Here is a 22,200-nt window from a genome sequence, read left to right as displayed (position 1 = left end):
ACTCTTCTGGGAGGGAAACAAACTGGGATTTCATTTGAAAATTTTAGGAAAAAATGTCTTTGATTTCTTCATGTCTTGGGTAAATCTAGGGGTAGGAATCTTTGTGAGTCTCACGATTTGATTCAGAATCGATTTTCAATTCAAAACAATTCTCAATTCAAATACGACTTTTAAATGAGTACATGCTTCAGGATCTACTCCAGTCCTCTGTGAGCTAATAAAGGAGGTGCAGCAAATCATGGCAAGAAAGCTTTTTTAAAAAGTTATCACCTGATTACAATAATAACACACAAAGGCAAATCTAAGATCAAAGGTAACATTCACCTCAGGAGTTGACAATGTTTTCCACTGGCACTCTGGGCCAGTAACTTTCCAATTCACTGGCCCCAAAATAATTTATGATTTTGGTTTTATTTTAATGTCAAATTTAGTTTCTCCTTATGTAAGGGTTCTTACTACTGAATGTGTTCAACTGTGGACGTTTTATAAACTTTTTTAAAACTAAACAAAATTTTTTCAATGAAAGCTTATGAGCTTCTTCCTTTTGTCGAAGCTGTGTGTGAGCTAAGGGTGAAGCCGTCAAAAGTGAACAATCTGCGGCTCCGTGAACGGTCCATAACCACAGCATTAATGTGCACCGGGACGAGGTGTCGCTGATAACAGGAATACACACACTAATAGCCACCTCGTGGAACTGCCTGTGGACCATCCCGCAGGCACATCTGTGACAGAAGCAGCGCTGCGTGCATGTTTACAGCTTACAGTGAGGTGACACACAGACTCTGCATGTGCAGCGCTCAGTTCACTCTGTGCTCGCACAAAAAGCTGCACTAATGTGATATCCAGGTTTTAACAATCAGCTCCGCCGCTTTTAAAAGCACCAAAGTTCACACAAACTGTTTCTCTGTCATTGGAGTTATTCTTCCATCATTAAAAGAAACTCTTTTTGTAAGTCTGTTTTGCTTTGTTCCTCTTTTTTCAGAACACATTCATCTTACCCACAGATTAATTAGAGACAGGCGGGTGGGCAGGACTTTATGTAGATGGGAACGAAATGAGGAAGCAGCTTTAGGTGCAAAAAGTCATGACCCGACAACATTGCAGAGAGTGTTTTAACCACAGATACAGAGGCGGCGTGGACTCTGCTCCTTTTGGCACACACAAACACAAACAAACATACAAATTCATACATACAAAGTCCAAATGACCGTACCAGCTTGAAGTTCTGTTTGTGCAAAGCAGAGAGGCAACAACCTGAAAATTCATATTACATTATAAAAGGTGAGTTATGTTTGATCTTATCCTTGAATCATAGGGAACGATGAACTGTAGAATAGAAGAAATACCGAAATATAAAAAATACTTTGGATTGTAAATAAGATGTTTGCCTGTTGTGTTATTCCAGTAAAATCAAGAGACTCGTCTGTAAAATGGTAATTTGCTTCTACTTTACACATTGTGACACTTTTTCTATTAAAGAAAGTTCCTGGTAAGTGTGCGAGTGCTTAGTGCTGTCCCACTGTCAGTCATCAAGATCATGAGGGCTCTGATGCGGACTTTCCGTGAGTCTGCATAGCTACAGACTTTCCTTTGGTAGTTACCCAGAGTTCATAGCCAACTTGATGACATATACAAACATGATTACCAAGCTCTCCACTAAATGTAAACAAATGTTCGTACATTGAAGTAGCATTCAATAAAGTTTGAACAAAAAAAAACAACTAAATGTAATCAAAGTGAGCGACAGGAACCGCAAATTCACTGCCAAAACAACCCTGCTAGAAATACACCAAATCTGAAATTTAGTCAGATTGTCTTTTATTGAGCAAAAAATCTGCCAATGGGGTGAGCCGGTTTTGCTTCTTAAAACTAGCACAAAAGTCGAGCCACTAAAAGGAGCCAATGGGCCTAAAAACGAGACAAAAATGCCCAAAATGTATATCTTAAAGATTGATAATTAGTTGTGAAAGTGGTCTTATTCTTAAAACCTCTGCTGGGATGTTATGCTGTTCACTGTTGTTGAGACTTGTTACTGGTTAGATGTAGCTCAATATGAGCTGGAATATCATATTAGGACAAAGTGAGATATATTTTCTTAAAATCAGATTTATTGTCTAAAGAGTGTTCGGTGCGCAGGCTTTAGGATGGAGATTGGGACTGGGCCCGTGAATGTCTGTACCAAATCCCATCCAATAAATGTTGAGATATTTCAGTCTGAACCAAAGTTGTTTACCCAGCTACAAAGTGATAAACGGCCTTGACAACACTTTGGGCAGTTAATTTGAGAGAGAAAATATATAAACGTCTGCCCCATCAAAGCTTTGAGCTCATTCAGTTTGAATGATTGGCCCAAAAAATGCATTTAAAAAAAGACAATATTTCAGCATTTTTTGACACACCCTTCCTCCTCTGTGTTGTTTCATTTCCCAATAATCTAAACATTTAATTTCAACAACATCGACTGTTTGGGCGTTTTGGAAAAGGTAGAAAACGTGTGAGGGCATGCAGGACGGGCGTGGCCTCCTCCACAGAACAAGCAGACATGGAGGAAGTTGTTGCCAAATAAATGACCTTGAAAAACCTTTTTCTAAATGTTTTCCATCACCCAGCAGTGGTTGGTCTGCCAGAGAGGGTAGGCGGAGCTAAGCGGTCTCTGCAAGTGTTGCGAGTAAACAGTAATCTACTATGACTTTTATGAAGTTCTGTTGACAATCTGTAAATTGTTTTTGCTTGAGAGTTAATGAAATGATAATTATGTCTTTATCTATGTCCTCTGTGTTTGTCTGAAACATTCCAGTTTCTCTTTGGTCATGCTCTCTTTTTCAACCCCACCTCTTCTCCTCCTGAGTCTCCTCCTCTTTCTGTCGTACTCCCCTGTCCTCTGCTGTCGGACTGGGACCAACAGAGAGTGTGATTCAGCTCCGTTTGTGCCGGGCCACAACCTGGTGGGGGAGGGCTTTGACGTGGTCACACAGAAGCGTAAAGGAGCCTACGTGACTGACGTGAAGACTTACCTCACCCCGGGAGGCAACTGTACTCTCTGCCGCAACCCTCTGCAAGGAAACAAGCTGCAGAAGGTAATTAAATGAAATGAATAAACAATAACTTTGCAGCAAGTTTATTAGCTGATCCTACTTTATGCTTGCTTTCTGACCTTGTTGTTGTCCCTTTAATTTTCAGCTGCCAGCGTCTGTTGTGGACTGGCGGGCTATAGGCCAATGCAATACTGACCTTTATAGCAGTGAACACACCTCTGTCAGGTATTTTATTATACAGCATCATCATCACTGACAAAGGGATATCAGCTATTTTCATTCATAATTAATTTTCTTAATACAGCTTAGTGAATAACAGTCTTTTTTATCGTTGTCAGACTATAGTCGATGAGATCCGAGATTGCCACAGGGGCAATGTGCACTCTTGCCAAAAACTGCAGTTTCGCAAATGGCCATTAGATACTCGTATAAAAAAAACCTTCTCTAAAGCTCAAATAAACGTGTTTATAACATTAATAAAAGCTGTAAAGTGTCTTTTAAATAAAGTAGTTTTCTTGTTGATTCTTGTGTCCACAGCTCGCTGGTTAACACTTACACCTCTGAAGACAGCTCAGACTGGAAGGTAAGAAACATCTCACAGCTGTTGTTGCCATTTCTGCATATTATTATCGCAATTTATTGATGTGCAGACCTTTAATTGTTTTAGATATTTTACCACTGCTGTGTCATCTTTGTCCTGAATTTTGAAGAACTTTGCAACCCCCCAAAAAAAAACATTCTAAAGGCCCTGGAAACTTCAACGGCTTCAAATAGTAAAAATGCATATATGATATCAGAGTTGAGTGTGTCATAATGCATCCACAAAAATCTGAGTGAAAATAAATGTTCAGAACCACGAGAAAATCTTCTTGAAAAACAGCTCATTTGGCTATTCAGACCATTTCTCAGGACTGTGTAGGCGTGGCAGATCCCATGTTGATTGACACCTGCCGGGGTCCGCCTGTCCGCGTTCTCATGGCAACTGTCAACACAACAATGGCGCATGGAAAAAGCAGTGTTTCCTCTAGGATTTTTTTCAGCAGCAGGGTAGAGGGTTTGTTGGTCACCCAGGTGTGTGCGCATGTGCATATTATCTCTCGCAATTCAGTTCTCACAGCATATTTCTCTCCTCATTTCAGTATGATACTGTGCTGCTCGCTGGAGGGAGATCGCCAGGGAGCTGAGAGTTTGATACTGAGCGCACAGCTGATATGGGCACGTGGATTGTTTACACTGCGTGTAAGAACTGCATATGTATGCCGATGTCAGCGATGCGGAGCGGACCCTCTTTTGCCGTTAGAAGTAAACTGGTCCCGCTGTTGTTTATTTGGTTGCCAAGACTTCGCGAGTTCACTGTTTCAGTGGTCTTCCTCAATGAGGAGAGGATGGACGATCGTTGATTTGAAGCGGAAATCTCCAAAGAGTCGTTCAATTACAACTTCTGAAGCAGCGGCTGCAACAATTCAATAAATGTATGTAGCAAAACACTGCTGCTTCTCCAAGTCCGCCAAAATAAAAGAATGACACGTTGTCATCTCAAATTGTAGATGTGCACCCCGGGACAGCACGCACAGGCATGATGGGGGAAAAGGAGATCGTTCGGTAGGTAATTGCAACAGGTATGTGCAGAGACGTTCAGGGTATGTGGACAAGAGTTAGCTCAGACTCAGAGAGGAAGATTGATCGCGAGCCGAGAAGAGATATTGCACCTGTGAGGGCGGGACAACTGCGGTTGATTGGCTCAAGGAAATTTATGATGTGATAAATAACATACATAACCACGCCCAATTTAACCCCAGTGTCAGGGAAGTTAACAAAGAAGGAATGGCAATAACTCGAGTTTGGATTAAAACTAATTTCTAAAACTAAGATACTTAGTACATAAGACCCTAAATTACACAGGATTTTGTGGATTTGGGTTTCCAGGGGCTTTAAGGCTCATTAGTTTTCCTAATGCTAACAGTATTTGCAAATTAATGTGTTTTATAGACAAATGGTTAAATACACCATGTCATGATGATTTCAAGCAGCTTATGAGCCTTCATCTTTTAATTTATTTTATCAGGTCGGCCTAAATCTTCATGGCTTCGAGGTGGGAGGAACTCGCTCCGCTGTGTATAACTTTGCTTCACGTAGGTCAAGAGAGGACCGGTACTCCTTTAGCATCCACAGGCTCACCTGCAGCCACTATAGGTAAAGTGTGAAGATCGCTGCATCCTGAAGATGTTTCAGTCAAGTTTGTTTGGATAATTTCAGCTGACATAATTAACTCTTCTGTTTCTGTGATTAGTTACCGTGTGTCAGATAGACCGCCTCTCAGCACCGAGTTCATAAATGATTTGGCCAGACTGCCAAGTGTTTATAACTCCAACTCAAAGGCTCAGTACAGAAATCTCATACTTATCTATGGCACACACTACATCCGCCAGGTTGTAACACACATACATCATTTTAAAATTCATATTCTAAAATTACAGTAAATTTTTTGTCTGAACAATATTGTTCTTCATTTCAGGCTTATCTTGGGGGGCGTTTCAGGCGAGTCACAGCTGCACGCACCTGTTTGTCCTCCCTGAACGGGCTCTCATCACATGAGGTACATGTGCAGTTTACACAGTGAATGTGCAAATGTTGTTAAGTTGCCTTGAAAGAAAACATCTTGAGTTGGGAAAAATTAACAAACAGTAATAGAAATCATTTGTGTGCTGTTTTTTTCCACTCCCCTTCACAACTGTGGTCATTTGTTTACATTTTTAAACGTATGAAACCAGAGGGTAAAATGACACTGATTCTCAGTTGATTTATTATATATAAATGTACCCATTGAGAGTAAAATTAACAAAAAGGCAGGGTACGCTTTAGGGTGTGGCCATCTGTGATTGACAAGCTGCTACCAGAGCAACCCGTCAACCAGGGCAGGGTTGTAGCAAAGCGTTTCCGCCCTGTCATCCAAATACGATAACTTCAGACTAAAACAAAACAAGATGGCGACAACCATAATGCTAAACTGGTGGCTTCAATAGGTTTATTGTTTTCACCTGTCTGATTAGTCTCCCCTTTCCCTAATTGTATATATTCTTCCCCCTTTTCTTTGACAGTTCGTTTTGTCCAACATTTTTCAACCCTGGCTCTACTGGTGTTTGCACCTGTTTAGCTGCACCTTGACGTTTTCCTTTTGATATTTAAGTTCTTGGGCTGGATCAGTAAGCCTGTAGTAAAGTCTACATCTGGGTACTCTGTTTTTGTTTTAACCCTAACGCACCTGTGCAGGTACTCAGTTTGCAGGTCTTCGGGACCATTCAGAGTATGAATGTGTTGTCGGGTGTTTAACCACTAACTACTGCTTTCAATTTAAATCCAGCCCGATAACCTCCGCCTCTAAAATATCATCTTGTTTCCCCTCCTGTACTTTAGGTCCACTCCTGCTTGTCATGGGGAGTCTCTGTCGGCCTGGGGAAGGTAAAATTATCTGGTGGCCATGATTCTTGCTCCAAGGTCTTACAGAACAGGGACACTTCCACCCGGTACAGTTCTGGTATCCACCACCACTACACATCAGTGGAAGGAGGGACTGGCTGGTCTGGGGAGTTTTCACTCACTCGTGATGACTCCCAAGGCTACAGGAATTGGCTGAACACCCTGAAGGACCACCCAGATGTTGTCAAGTATTCCCTAAAACCGATGTATGAGCTGGCGCCACAGTGGACAAAAAGGATAGGACTGAAGGCTGCAACAGAAGAGTACTTAGAAGAGAATGCCATCAGTACCACATCCAGAACACCCAACTGTGGCTACAATCCTAACCTGGATTACAACTGCTGTCCAAAACAGGCCTGGAGGGGAACACTGGTGGTGACCATCAACAGAGCCTGGGATCTGGAAGGAGACACATGGAGCAGGACTGATGCGTGTGTAGAAAACAAGTCAACTTTGAGAGAGGAGACACAGTGAACAAGATGCAACGTACAAAAATGTTTTTTATTGTTATTTATTTTCTTTCAATGTTTTTCCGACTCACAGGTATGTCAAGATGCGGTACGGTTCGATCTCCCGCACCACTAGGATGATCGAGTCAAACAACCCTCGCTGGAACGCTCGTTTTGATCTGGGCAATGTCAGTAGTAATCTTTTCATTCACATCCAATCAAAGGTGGAAGAATAGCAAGATGCTTAAAGCCTACATTCAGCCAATGGTTACAGTTTCTGTTAAATCATGCAAAGAGAAGAGGTTGATACCCCTCTCATGTCTGCGCAATAAGTTTGAAGCTTCTCTTTCCTACAAAACCAGAAAATAGTTAACTCGTTTTGGTCAATAAGAAGTTAAGATCTTTGCTAACAAAACAATTATATACCATAGGTTTGTAATTTTGGTTATAAAACGTTAAATAAAATATAAAACGATTTAATCTGACAACAGATAAAAAGCACTGCTGGTATTTAAAAAGCAGATGTAGCCACTATGAACTTCATAGTATGAAGTCTGCAGTTTGACTGTCACGTTACACATATCGTAATATTCAGTGTATAAGAACCATTTTTAATACTTTTTTACTTCGTCAAAAAAGTGAGCTGCGACCAGTATATCAGTTATAAATGCAGAGAGAATATTTTATTGTGTTATGGTATTTTACGCAGACGATGGAGCTTTAATCTAGCTAAAGCTTTGTGACGGACATGCGCTGAAGGCAATATCACGCAGGAAGGCAGAATCGTAATCTTATCCCTGTATCAGAAAACATAATTCACAATAAAGTGATTGAGGAAGCTAAATAGTTGGGCAAGGCTAATTTCAGTTGTTTGGATCGACTTTGAGTTGGTGATGTGAGGCGATTTTTTTCAAATGTTGCACCTGACCAAGTCAGAAAGCCAGACAGTATGACTTGATGAATGTGTTTCAAATCAAAATAAATATATTTTTTTTTACTAAATAGCTATAGCTCAAGAAGACCTGTGCACACCTGAATTGTGACAGGTGCGTCAGAGGGAGGTGCAGTCTTGAAACAATACACTGTCTCTTGTTGCTATTAATATTTATATCATATCATCGACGTTTGGTCGTACCGACCCAACCTGATAAAGCAACAAGTGAGACAGTGTGCGGGAGTTTCTTCACCTCTTGTTTCAAGGCTAAATAGCAACAGAAAGATTTTATGGTAGATAAAAAGGGGGTCTAGAGGAAGTGATTTGCTTTCAGAGTCAGTCAAGTGGCCGTTTGAAGGTATAATAAGCAGGATTTTTCTTGCATTTTGTCAACAACACATTCAAACACGGCCCCTCCTCCTGGGCTCTTTGTCACCAGAAGCTCACTCTCACTCTCTCGTGCAAAAGCACGGCCACCCCGCCGAGCTTACACCAATCCCATCCCAATTAGCATGTCCTACCCTGTTTGAGGCACCTACCTGTCCAACAGAAAGAAGGCCAACTCTGCATCGCTCTTTCTCCATGTTCACTGGTCTGAATGGGGCCCAGTTGCTACTTTGAACCACTCCCACACTCACCTGTACGCTGTGATTGGCTCAGGGAACCACAACAGCGCCCCTCCTGAAAACATCCAGTGCAAAGCAAAACAACAGAATAGATGCAGGGGGAAGGGTCTCACAAGGGTCTGCACACACACTCACCAACACACATGTATAGAGGCCCATAAGTGATGATTTATATATTTGCAAAAATCTATATTTTATTTTTTTAAGGAAAATCTTACTTATTATACCTTTAAAGAACGGCTGTTTTTGGCACTTCAGTATTTGCGTCATTTTAAAAACTAAACTGCATTGTGCACGCTGGCAGGTTAAAAATGTCAAGGAGTTAGCTGTAACTCAAGCTAACTTACGCACTGCAGATATAACTCACTGCTTTTGCAACCAGTGCAGTCGAGGGTGTTGTTTTCTAACTTTTACACAGAGACTGGTTAGCTGTTTACCTGTTTCCAGCTTTTTTGGTCAGATAATTTCATGCTCACTGCTCAAGTGGGACTGCTCCTCCTTATTAAACATCTTTCGAGCTTTCTACGCTGCTCCTTAACATACTTTAATCAACTTTAATACTCTAAAACGTTTCATGTCAACAACCATAACAACCTTTCTTGAATATTTGGTAAACACAATATATAGAGTGTTTTATATAATTCTATTTTAATGTTTCCTCTTTTATTTATAAAGGTGGACACAAGCTTGGGCCTGAAGGTCGAACTCTGGGATGAAGACCTGCGGTATGATGACCTTCTTATTTCATGCGCAATGAGGGACATCAAACAGGGGTCGTACATACACACCTCCTCAATAGGTGAAAGTGGTGTGGAGTTCGAGCACACTCTGACCTGCGACCCTCACCTCACTGGAGACAAGTGTGACGAGTACAAGCCGTCTCCATAGTGAGAAATGTTTCTGGGTGTCACGCTCTGTGCAAATGCTGATGACGTTCCTAAAATCAGCTGGTGTTTTTCCTTAAATGCAATAAATCAGACGGTCACACAGTATCCTGACACACATACATTTTTTGTTATCTTTCTGGTGTCAATAAAGACTTTGAAAAAATGTGAGTGTTTCATTAATGCTCCAATTATTAGCTTGCCTCAATAATGCAGGAAATGCTGGAAGGAGCATGCATCCAGATGGCCATTAATTAACAAGTCAGTACGAGTTCATGGGACTGTGCTTATGGATAAATAATGGGTCTAAAAGAGTAACCGTAAGATATCAATCTTATATACAAATACAAATGATCTAACAGAGATCTGTGTTTGTGCTACTCGACTGTCTTGGTTCACTCTTACGGCCCATTCTTTTTTTTTAATTTCTTGCAACATCAAGAAATAAAAAGTAAAGAAGAAAAACAACCACAAAAATAACAATATAAATACCTTACTTAGAAACATCTCCTGCTTTGTGACATGCAGTTACACACTCTGCTGCCAGCTCTACTGTCTGGCTCGCTTCTCCCAGAGGGATTTAAATCAGTTACTCTTCTGGGAGGGAAACAAACTGGGATTTCATTTGAAAATTTTAGGAAAAAATGTCTTTGATTTCTTCATGTCTTGGGTAAATCTAGGGGTAGGAATCTTTGTGAGTCTCACGATTTGATTCAGAATCGATTTTCAATTCAAAACAATTCTCAATTCAAATACGACTTTTAAATGAGTACATGCTTCAGGATCTACTCCAGTCCTCTGTGAGCTAATAAAGGAGGTGCAGCAAATCATGGCAAGAAAGCTTTTTTAAAAAGTTATCACCTGATTACAATAATAACACACAAAGGCAAATCTAAGATCAAAGGTAACATTCACCTCAGGAGTTGACAATGTTTTCCACTGGCACTCTGGGCCAGTAACTTTCCAATTCACTGGCCCCAAAATAATTTATGATTTTGGTTTTATTTTAATGTCAAATTTAGTTTCTCCTTATGTAAGGGTTCTTACTACTGAATGTGTTCAACTGTGGACGTTTTATAAACTTTTTTAAAACTAAACAAAATTTTTTCAATGAAAGCTTATGAGCTTCTTCCTTTTGTCGAAGCTGTGTGTGAGCTAAGGGTGAAGCCGTCAAAAGTGAACAATCTGCGGCTCCGTGAACGGTCCATAACCACAGCATTAATGTGCACCGGGACGAGGTGTCGCTGATAACAGGAATACACACACTAATAGCCACCTCGTGGAACTGCCTGTGGACCATCCCGCAGGCACATCTGTGACAGAAGCAGCGCTGCGTGCATGTTTACAGCTTACAGTGAGGTGACACACAGACTCTGCATGTGCAGCGCTCAGTTCACTCTGTGCTCGACCAAAAAGCTGCACTAATGTGATATCCAGGTTTTAACAATCAGCTCCGCCGCTTTTAAAAGCACCAAAGTTCACACAAACTGTTTCTCTGTCATTGGAGTTATTCTTCCATCTATTAAAAGAAACTCTTTTTGTAAGTCTGTTTTGCTTTGTTCCTCTTTTTTCAGAACACATTCATCTTACCCACAGATTAATTAGAGACAGGCGGGTGGGCAGGACTTTATGTAGATGGGAACGAAATGAGGAAGCAGCTTTAGGTGCAAAAAGTCATGACCCGACAACATTGCAGAGAGTGTTTTAACCACAGATACAGAGGCGGCGTGGACTCTGCTCCTTTTGGCACACACAAACACAAACAAACATACAAATTCATACATACAAAGTCCAAATGACCGTACCAGCTTGAAGTTCTGTTTGTGCAAAGCAGAGAGGCAACAACCTGAAAATTCATATTACATTATAAAAGGTGAGTTATGTTTGATCTTATCCTTGAATCATAGGGAACGATGAACTGTAGAATAGAAGAAATACCGAAATATAAAAAATACTTTGGATTGTAAATAAGATGTTTGCCTGTTGTGTTATTCCAGTAAAATCAAGAGACTCGTCTGTAAAATGGTAATTTGCTTCTATTTTACACATTGTGACACTTTTTCTATTAAAGAAAGTTCCTGGTAAGTGTGCGAGTGCTTAGTGCTGTCCCACTGTCAGTCATCAAGATCATGAGGGCTCTGATGCGGACTTTCCGTGAGTCTGCATAGCTACAGACTTTCCTTTGGTAGTTACCCAGAGTTCATACATACAAACATGATTACCAAGCTCTCCACTAAATGTAAACAAATGTTCGTACATTGAAGTAGCATTCAATAAAGTTTGAACAAAAAAAAACAACTAAATGTAATCAAAGTGAGCGACAGGAACCGCAAATTCACTGCCAAAACAACCCTGCTAGAAATACACCAAATCTGAAATTTAGTCAGATTGTCTTTTATTGAGCAAAAAATCTGCCAATGGGGTGAGCCGGTTTTGCTTCTTAAAACTAGCACAAAAGTCGAGCCACTAAAAGGAGCCAATGGGCCTAAAAACGAGACAAAAATGCCCAAAATGTATATCTTAAAGATTGATAATTAGTTGTGAAAGTGGTCTTATTCTTAAAACCTCTGCTGGGATGTTATGCTGTTCACTGTTGTTGAGACTTGTTACTGGTTAGATGTAGCTCAATATGAGCTGGAATATCATATTAGGACAAAGTGAGATATATTTTCTTAAAATCAGATTTATTGTCTAAAGAGTGTTCGGTGCGCAGGCTTTAGGATGGAGATTGGGACTGGGCCCGTGAATGTCTGTACCAAATCCCATCCAATAAATGTTGAGATATTTCAGTCTGAACCAAAGTGGTTTACCCAGCTACAAAGTGATAAACGGCCTTGACAACACTTTGGGCAGTTAATTTGAGAGAGAAAATATATAAACGTCTGCCCCATCAAAGCTTTGAGCTCATTCAGTTTGAATCATTTGCCCAAAAAATGCATTTAAAAAAAGACAATATTTCAGCATTTTTTGACACACCCTTCCTCCTCTGTGTCGTTTCATTTCCCAATAATCTAAACATTTAATTTCAACAACATCGACTGTTTGGGCGTTTTGGAAAAGGTAGAAAACGTGTGAGGGCATGCAGGACGGGCGTGGCCTCCTCCACAGAACAAGCAGACATGGAGGAAGTTGTTGCCAAATAAATGACCTTGAAAAACCTTTTTCTAAATGTTTTCCATCACCCAGCAGTGGTTGGTCTGCCAGAGAGGGTAGGCGGAGCTAAGCGGTCTCTGCAAGTGTTGCGAGTAAACAGTAATCTACTATGACTTTTATGAAGTTCTGTTGACAATCTGTAAATTGTTTTTGCTTGAGAGTTAATGAAATGATAATTATGTCTTTATCTATGTCCTCTGTGTTTGTCTGAAACATTCCAGTTTCTCTTTGGTCATGCTCTCTTTTTCAACCCCACCTCTTCTCCTCCTGAGTCTCCTCCTCTTTCTGTCGTACTCCCCTGTCCTCTGCTGTCGGACTGGGACCAACAGAGAGTGTGATTCAGCTCCGTTTGTGCCGGGCCACAACCTGGTGGGGGAGGGCTTTGACGTGGTCACACAGAAGCGTAAAGGAGCCTACGTGACTGACGTGAAGACTTACCTCACCCCGGGAGGCAACTGTACTCTCTGCCGCAACCCTCTGCAAGGAAACAAGCTGCAGAAGGTAATTAAATGAAATGAATAAACAATAACTTTGCAGCAAGTTTATTAGCTGATCCTACTTTACGCTTGCTTTCTGACCTTGTTGTTGTCCCTTTAATTTTCAGCTGCCAGCGTCTGTTGTGGACTGGCGGGCTATAGGCCAATGCAATACTGACCTTTATAGCAGTGAACACACCTCTGTCAGGTATTTTATTATACAGCATCATCATCACTGACAAAGGGATATCAGCTATTTTCATTCATAATTCATTTTCTTAATACAGCTTAGTGAATAACAGTCTTTTTTATCGTTGTCAGACTATAGTCGATGAGATCCGAGATTGCCACAGGGGCAATGTGCACTCTTGCCAAAAACTGCAGTTTCGCAAATGGCCATTAGATACTCGTATAAAAAAAACCTTCTCTAAAGCTCAAATAAACGTGTTTATAACATTAATAAAAGCTGTAAAGTGTCTTTTAAATAAAGTAGTTTTCTTGTTGATTCTTGTGTCCACAGCTCGCTGGTTAACACTTACACCTCTGAAGACAGCTCAGACTGGAAGGTAAGAAACATCTCACAGCTGTTGTTGCCATTTCTGCATATTATTATCGCAATTTATTGATGTGCAGACCTTTAATTGTTTTAGATATTTTACCACTGCTGTGTCATCTTTGTCCTGAATTTTGAAGAACTTTGCAACCCCCCCAAAAAAAACATTCTAAAGGCCCTGGAAACTTCAACGGCTTCAAATAGTAAAAATGCATATATGATATCAGAGTTGAGTGTGTCATAATGCATCCACAAAAATCTGAGTGAAAATAAATGTTCAGAACCACGAGAAAATCTTCTTGAAAAACAGCTCATTTGGCTATTCAGACCATTTCTCAGGACTGTGTAGGCGTGGCAGATCCCATGTTGATTGACACCTGCCGGGGTCCGCCTGTCCGCGTTCTCATGGCAACTGTCAACACAACAATGGCGCATGGAAAAAGCAGTGTTTCCTCTAGGATTTTTTTCAGCAGCAGGGTAGAGGGTTTGTTGGTCACCCAGGTGTGTGCGCATGTGCATATTATCTCTCGCAATTCAGTTCTCACAGCATATTTCTCTCCTCATTTCAGTATGATACTGTGCTGCTCGCTGGAGGGAGATCGCCAGGGAGCTGAGAGTTTGATACTGAGCGCACAGCTGATATGGGCACGTGGATTGTTTACACTGCGTGTAAGAACTGCATATGTATGCCGATGTCAGCGATGCGGAGCGGACCCTCTTTTGCCGTTAGAAGTAAACTGGTCCCGCTGTTGTTTATTTGGTTGCCAAGACTTCGCGAGTTCACTGTTTCAGTGGTCTTCCTCAATGAGGAGAGGATGGACGATCGTTGATTTGAAGCGGAAATCTCCAAAGAGTCGTTCAATTACAACTTCTGAAGCAGCGGCTGCAACAATTCAATAAATGTATGTAGCAAAACACTGCTGCTTCTCCAAGTCCGCCAAAATAAAAGAATGACACGTTGTCATCTCAAATTGTAGATGTGCACCCCGGGACAGCACGCACAGGCATGATGGGGGAAAAGGAAATCGTTCGGTAGGTAATTGCAACAGGTATGTGCAGAGACGTTCAGGGTATGTGGACAAGAGTTAGCTCAGACTCAGAGAGGAAGATTGATCGCGAGCCGAGAAGAGATATTGCACCTGTGAGGGCGGGACAACTGCGGTTGATTGGCTCAAGGAAATTTATGATGTGATAAATAACATACATAACCACGCCCAATTTAACCCCAGTGTCAGGGAAGTTAACAAAGAAGGAATGGCAATAACTCGAGTTTGGATTAAAACTAATTTCTAAAACTAAGATACTTAGTACATAAGACCCTAAATTACACAGGATTTTGTGGATTTGGGTTTCCAGGGGCTTTAAGGCTCATTAGTTTTCCTAATGCTAACAGTATTTGCAAATTAATGTGTTTTATAGACAAATGGTTAAATACATCATGTCATGATGATTTCAAGCAGCTTATGAGCCTTCATCTTTTAATTTATTTTATCAGGTCGGCCTAAATCTTGGTGGCTTCGAGGTGGGAGGAACTCGCTCCGCTGTGTATAACTTTGCTTCACGTAGGTCAAGAGAGGACCGGTACTCCTTTAGCATCCACAGGCTCACCTGCAGCCACTATAGGTAAAGTGTGAAGATCGCTGCATCCTGAAGATGTTTCAGTCAAGTTTGTTTGGATAATTTCAGCTGACATAATTAACTCTTCTGTTTCTGTGATTAGTTACCGTGCGTCAGATAGACCGCCTCTCAGCACCGAGTTCATAAATGATTTGGCCAGACTGCCAAGTGTTTATAACTCCAACTCAAAGGCTCAGTACAGAAATCTCATACTTATCTATGGCACACACTACATCCGCCAGGTTGTAACACACATACATCATTTTAAAATTCATATTCTAAAATTACAGTAAATTTTTTGTCTGAACAATATTGTTCTTCATTTCAGGCTTATCTTGGGGGGCGTTTCAGGCGAGTCACAGCTGCACGCACCTGTTTGTCCTCCCTGAACGGGCTCTCATCACATAAGGTACATGTGCAGTTTACACAGTGAACGTGCAAATGTTGTTAAGTTGCCTTGAAAGAAAACATCTTGAGTTGGGAAAAATTAACAAACAGTAATAGAAATCATTTGTGTGCTGTTTTTTTCCACTCCCCTTCACAACTGTTGTCATTTGTTTACATTTTTAAACATATGAAACTAGAGGGTAAAATGACACTGATTCTCAGTTGATTTATTATTATATAAATGTACCCATTGAGAGTAAAATTAACAAAAAGGCAGGGTACGCTTTAGGGTGTGGCCATCTGTGATTGACAAGCTGCTACCAGAGCAACCCGTCAACCAGGGCAGGGTTGTAGCAAAGCGTTTCCGCCCTGTCATCCAAATACGATAACTTCAGACTAAAACAAAACAAGATGGCGACAACCATAATGCTAAACTGGTGGCTTCAATAGGTTTATTGTTTTCACCTGTCTGATTAGTCTCCCCTTTCCCTAATTGTATATATTCTTCCCCCTTTTCTTTGACAGTTCGTTTTGTCCAACATTTTTCAACCCTGGCTCTACTGGTGTTTGCACCTGTTTAGCTGCACCTTGACGTTTTCCTTTTGATATTTAAGTTCTTGGGCTGGATCAGTAAGCCTGTAGTAAAGTCTACATCTGGGTCCTCTGTTTTTGTTTTAACCCTAACGCACCTGTGCAGGTATTCAGTTTGCAGGTCTTCGGGACCATTCAGAGTATGAATGTGTTGTCGGGTGTTTAACCACTAACTACTGCTTTCAATTTAAATCCAGCCCGATAACCTCCGCCTCTAAAATATCATCTTGTTTCCCCTCCTGTACTTTAGGTCCACTCCTGCTTGTCATGGGGAGTCTCTGTCGGCCTGGGGAAGGTAAAATTATCTGGTGGCCATGATTCTTGCTCCAAGGTCTTACAGAACAGGGACACTTCCACCCGGTACAGTTCTGGTATCCACCACCACTACACATCAGTGGAAGGAGGGACTGGCTGGTCTGGGGAGTTTTCACTCACTCGTGATGACTCCCAAGGCTACAGGAATTGGCTGAACACCCTGAAGGACCACCCAGATGTTGTCAAGTATTCCCTAAAACCGATGTATGAGCTGGCGCCACAGTGGACAAAAAGGATAGGACTGAAGGCTGCAACAGAAGAGTACTTAGAAGAGAATGCCATCAGTACCACATCCAGAACACCCAACTGTGGCTACAATCCTAACCTGGATTACAACTGCTGTCCAAAACAGGCCTGGAGGGGAACACTGGTGGTGACCATCAACAGAGCCTGGGATCTGGAAGGAGACACATGGAGCAGGACTGATGCGTGTGTAGAAAACAAGTCAACTTTGAGAGAGGAGACACAGTGAACAAGATGCAACGTACAAAAATGTTTTTTATTGTTATTTATTTTCTTTCAATGTTTTTCTGACTCACAGGTATGTCAAGATGCGGTACGGTTCGATCTCCCGCACCACTAGGATGATCGAGTCAAACAACCCTCGCTGGAACGCTCGTTTTGATCTGGGCAATGTCAGTAGTTATCTTTTCATTCACATCCAATCAAAGGTGGAAGAATAGCAAGTTGCTTAAAGCCTACATTCAGCCAATGGTTACAGTTTCTGTTAAATCATGCAAAGAGAAGAGGTTGATATCCCTCTCATGTCTGCGCAATAAGTTTGAAGCTTCTCTTTCCTACAAAACCAGAAAATAGTTAACTCGTTTTGGTCAATAAGAAGTTAAGATCTTTGCTAACAAAACAATTATATACCATAGGTTTGTAATTTTGGTTATAAAACGTTAAATAAAATATAAAAGGATTTAATCTGACAACAGATAAAAAGCACTGCTGGTATTTAAAAAGCAGATGTAGCCACTATGAACTTCATAGTATGAAGTCTGCAGTTTGACTGTCACGTTACACATATCGTAATATTCAGTGTATAAGACACATTTTTAATACTTTTTTACTTCGTCAAAAAAGTGAGCTGCGACCAGTATATCAGTTATAAATGCAGAGAGAATATTTTATTGTGTTATGGTATTTTACGCAGACGATGGAGCTTTAATCTAGCTAAAGCTTTGTGACGGACATGCGCTGAAGGCAATATCACGCAGGAAGGCAGAATCGTAATCTTATCCCTGTATCAGAAAACATAATTCACAATAAAGTGATTGAGGAAGCTAAATAGTTGGGCGAGGCTAATTTCAGTTGTTTGGATCGACTTTGAGTTGGTGATGTGAGGCGATTTTTTTCAAATGTTGCACCTGACCAAGTCAGAAAGCCAGACAGTATGACTTGATGAATGTGTTTCAAATCAAAATAAATATATATTTTTTTTACTAAATAGCTATAGCTCAAGAAGACCTGTGCACACCTGAATTGTGACAGGTGCGTCAGAGGGAGGTGCAGTCTTGAAACAATACACTGTCTCTTGTTGCTATTAATATTTATATCATATCATCGACGTTTGGTCGTACCGACCCAACCTGATAAAGCAACAAGTGAGACAGTGTGCGGGAGTTTCTTCACCTCTTGTTTCAAGGCTAAATAGCAACAGAAAGATTTTATGGTAGATAAAAAGGGGGTCTAGAGGAAGTGATTTGCTTTCAGAGTCAGTCAAGTGGCCGTTTGAAGGTATAATAAGCAGGATTTTTCTTGCATTTTGTCAACAACACATTCAAACACGGCCCCTCCTCCTGGGCTCTTTGTCACCAGAAGCTCACTCTCACTCTCTCGTGCAAAAGCACGGCCACCCCGCCGAGCTTACACCAATCCCATCCCAATTAGCATGTCCTACCCTGTTTGAGGCACCTACCTGTCCAACAGAAAGAAGGCCAACTCTGCATCGCTCTTTCTCCATGTTCACTGGTCTGAATGGGGCCCAGTTGCTACTTTGAACCACTCCCACACTCACCTGTACGCTGTGATTGGCTCAGGGAACCACAACAGCGCCCCTCCTGAAAACATCCAGTGCAAAGCAAAACAACAGAATAGATGCAGGGGGAAGGGTCTCACAAGGGTCTGCACACACACTCACCAACACACATGTATAGAGGCCCATAAGTGATGATTTATATATTTGCAAAAATCTATATTTTATTTTTTTAAGGAAAATCTTACTTATTATACCTTTAAAGAACGGCTGTTTTTGGCACTTCAGTATTTGCGTCATTTTAAAAACTAAACTGCATTGTGCACGCTGGCAGGTTAAAAATGTCAAGGAGTTAGCTGTAACTCAAGCTAACTTACGCACTGCAGATATAACTCACTGCTTTTGCAACCAGTGCAGTCGAGGGTGTTGTTTTCTAACTTTTACACAGAGACTGGTTAGCTGTTTACCTGTTTCCAGCTTTTTTGGTCAGATAATTTCATGCTCACTGCTCAAGTGGGACTGCTCCTCCTTATTAAACATCTTTCGAGCTTTCTACGCTGCTCCTTAACATACTTTAATCAACTTTAATACTCTAAAACGTTTCATGTCAACAACCATAACAACCTTTCTTGAATATTTGGTAAACACAATATATAGAGTGTTTTATATAATTCTATTTTAATGTTTCCTCTTTTATTTATAAAGGTGGACACAAGCTTGGGCCTGAAGGTCGAACTCTGGGATGAAGACCTGCGGTATGATGACCTTCTTATTTCATGCGCAATGAGGGACATCAAACAGGGGTCGTACATACACACCTCCTCAATAGGTGAAAGTGGTGTGGAGTTCGAGCACACTCTGACCTGCGACCCTCACCTCACTGGAGACAAGTGTGACGAGTACAAGCCGTCTCCATAGTGAGAAATGTTTCTGGGTGTCACGCTCTGTGCAAATGCTGATGACGTTCCTAAAATCAGTTGGTGTTTTTCCTTAAATGCAATAAATCAGACGGTCACACAGTATCCTGACACACATACATTTTTTGTTATCTTTCTGGTGTCAATAAAGACTTTGAAAAAATGTGAGTGTTTCATTAATGCTCCAATTATTAGCTTGCCTCAATAATGCAGGAAATGCTGGAAGGAGCATGCATCCAGATGGCCATTAATTAACAAGTCAGTACGAGTTCATGGGACTGTGCTTATGGATAAATAATGGGTCTAAAAGAGTAACCGTAAGATATCAATCTTATATACAAATACAAATGATCTAACAGAGATCTGTGTTTGTGCTACTTGACTGTCTTGGTTCACTCTTACGGCCCATTCTTTTTTTTTAATTTCTTGCAACATCAAGAAATAAAAAGTAAAGAAGAAAAACAACCACAAAAATAACAATATAAATACCTTACTTAGAAACATCTCCTGCTTTGTGACATGCAGTTACACACTCTGCTGCCAGCTCTACTGTCTGGCTCGCTTCTCCCAGAGGGATTTAAATCAGTTACTCTTCTGGGAGGGAAACAAACTGGGATTTCATTTGAAAATTTTAGGAAAAAATGTCTTTGATTTCTTCATGTCTTGGGTAAATCTAGGGGTAGGAATCTTTGTGAGTCTCACGATTTGATTCAGAATCGATTTTCAATTCAAAACAATTCTCAATTCAAATACGACTTTTAAATGAGTACATGCTTCAGGATCTACTCCAGTCCTCTGTGAGCTAATAAAGGAGGTGCAGCAAATCATGGCAAGAAAGCTTTTTTAAAAAGTTATCACCTGATTACAATAATAACACACAAAGGCAAATCTAAGATCAAAGGTAACATTCACCTCAGGAGTTGACAATGTTTTCCACTGGCACTCTGGGCCAGTAACTTTCCAATTCACTGGCCCCAAAATAATTTATGATTTTGGTTTTATTTTAATGTCAAATTTAGTTTCTCCTTATGTAAGGGTTCTTACTACTGAATGTGTTCAACTGTGGACGTTTTATAAACTTTTTTAAAACTAAACAAAATTTTTTCAATGAAAGCTTATGGGCTTCTTCTTTTTGTGGAAGCTGTGTGTGAGCTAAGGGTGAAGCCGTCAAAAGTGAACAATCTGCGGCTCCGTGAACGGTCCATAACCACAGCATTAATGTGCACCGGGACGAGGTGTCGCTGATAACAGGAATACACACACTAATAGCCACCTCGTGGAACTGCCTGTGGATCATCCCGCAGGCACATCTGTGACAGAAGCAGCGCTGCGCGCATGTTTACAGCTTACAGTGAGGTGACACACAGACTCTGCATGTGCAGCGCTCAGTTCACTCTGTGCTCGCACAAAAAGCTGCACTAATGTGATATCCAGGTTTTAACAATCAGCTCCGCCGCTTTTAAAAGCATCAAAGTTCACACAAACTGTTTCTCTGTCATTGGAGTTATTCTTCCATCTATTAAAAGAAACTCTTTTTGTAAGTCTGTTTTGCTTTGTTCCTCTTTTTTCAGAACACATTCATCTTACCCACAGATTAATTAGAGACAGGCGGGTGGGCAGGACTTTATGTAGATGGGAATGAAATGAGGAAGCGGCTTTAGGTGCAAAAAGTCCAAATGACCGTACCAGCTTGAAGTTCTGTTTGTGCAAAGCAGAGAGGCAACAACCTGAAAATTCTTATTACATTATAAAAGGTGAGTTATGTTTGATCTTATCCTTGAATCATAGGGAACGATGAACTGTAGAATAGAAGAAATACCGAAATATAAAAAATACTTAGGATTGTAAATAAGATGTTTGCCTGTTGTGTTATTCCAGTAAAATCAAGAGACTCGTCTGTAAAATGGTAATTTGCTTCTACTTTACACATTGTGACACTTTTTCTATTTAAGCAAAATAAAAGTTTTTGTCTTTTACTTGAGGCGACATGTTGAGTCTTTATCCGGCTCAAGTATTCTTACCGTCATTGCAACAATACTATAACTAAAAATGGCTCACCGGAATAGAAGTAAAGGTTTTCTAAAATCAAAAGGTTTTCATCCTCGGGGGACGTTGACCAAATCCCAATCTCCACACTCACGGACTTTGAGACGCGTTCCTGGTAAGTGTGCGAGTGCTTAGTGCTGTCCCACTGTCAGTCATCAAGATCATGAGGGCTCTGATGCGGACTTTACGTGAGTCTGCATATCTACAGACTTTCCTTTGGTAGTTACCCAGAGTTCATAGCCAACTTGATGACATATACAAACATGATTACCAAGCTCTCCACTAAATGTAAACAAATGTTTGTACATTGAAGTAGCATTCAGTAAAGTTTGAACAAAAAATCTGCCAATGGGGTGAGCCGGTTTTGCTTCCTAAATCTAGCACAACAGTCGAGCCACTAAAAGGAGCTAATGGGCCTAAAAACGAGACAAAAATGAACAAATTTAAGGAAACTGTGCTTGTTACAAACCACGAAACCGCAGTGATTTAAGATAGACTTAAAATGAGTCTTTTGGTCTCTTAACTGAGCTGACTTTAAGAACATATATCTTAATTAAAGATTGATAATTAGTTGTGCAAGTGGTCTTATTCTTAAAACAAGAAAAACAATCCTGTTCCTCTGCTGGGATATTATGCTGTTCACTGTTGTTGAGGCTTGTTACTGGTTAGATGTAGCTCAATATGAGCTGGAATATCATATTAGGACAAAGTGAGATATATTTATGTTCTGATGCGAAACATGCTGGACAAGATAATCTGACT

At 40.7% G+C, this 22,200-nt stretch overlaps 2 protein-coding genes across 2 annotated transcripts; both read left to right on the top strand.

Moving 5' to 3' along the window:
- The first annotated feature begins 2,810 nt into the window (after positions 1-2,810).
- LOC138595260 (perforin-1-like) lies at positions 2,811-9,486 on the top strand. Its single transcript, XM_069666621.1, has 9 exons — positions 2,811-3,077; positions 3,181-3,260; positions 3,573-3,618; positions 5,101-5,228; positions 5,326-5,464; positions 5,551-5,631; positions 6,450-6,943; positions 7,056-7,149; positions 9,197-9,486. Exons 1-9 carry the CDS (start codon positions 2,811-2,813, stop codon positions 9,407-9,409), a joined length of 1,542 nt encoding a protein of 513 aa, XP_069522722.1. The 3' UTR covers positions 9,410-9,486.
- Positions 9,487-12,792: 3,306 nt separating this feature from the next.
- On the top strand, positions 12,793-19,477 carry LOC138595264 (perforin-1-like). The gene is made up of 9 exons (XM_069666627.1): positions 12,793-13,059; positions 13,163-13,242; positions 13,555-13,600; positions 15,083-15,210; positions 15,308-15,446; positions 15,533-15,613; positions 16,433-16,926; positions 17,039-17,132; positions 19,181-19,477. The coding sequence occupies exons 1-9, from the start codon at positions 12,793-12,795 to the stop codon at positions 19,391-19,393; spliced, it is 1,542 nt and encodes a 513-aa protein (XP_069522728.1). The 3' UTR covers positions 19,394-19,477.
- Positions 19,478-22,200: the final 2,723 nt, after the last annotated feature.

Source organism: Semicossyphus pulcher, unplaced genomic scaffold, assembly GCF_022749685.1.
Source record: "Semicossyphus pulcher isolate SPU_LCO1_2020_fin unplaced genomic scaffold, fSemPul1.0.p SCAF_17, whole genome shotgun sequence".
NCBI classification, from domain to species: Eukaryota; Metazoa; Chordata; class Actinopteri; order Labriformes; family Labridae; genus Semicossyphus; species Semicossyphus pulcher.
Note: the sequence above shows the minus strand (reverse complement) of the source record. Positions and strands in the feature narration are given on the sequence as shown.

Bases quoted from the DNA above. Each gene is read 5' to 3' on its own strand.
- LOC138595260 (XM_069666621.1), top strand. From the start codon at position 2,811: ATGCTCTCTTTTTCAACCCCACCTCTTCTCCTCCTGAGTCTCCTCCTC. The intron at 3,261-3,572 runs GTATTTTATTAT...TTGTGTCCACAG, and splicing joins AGTGAACACACCTCTGTCAG to CTCGCTGGTTAACACTTACA. The intron at 3,619-5,100 runs GTAAGAAACATC...TTATTTTATCAG, and splicing joins AAGACAGCTCAGACTGGAAG to GTCGGCCTAAATCTTCATGG.
- LOC138595264 (XM_069666627.1), top strand. From the start codon at position 12,793: ATGCTCTCTTTTTCAACCCCACCTCTTCTCCTCCTGAGTCTCCTCCTC. The intron at 13,243-13,554 runs GTATTTTATTAT...TTGTGTCCACAG, and splicing joins AGTGAACACACCTCTGTCAG to CTCGCTGGTTAACACTTACA. The intron at 15,614-16,432 runs GTACATGTGCAG...CCTGTACTTTAG, and splicing joins ACGGGCTCTCATCACATAAG to GTCCACTCCTGCTTGTCATG.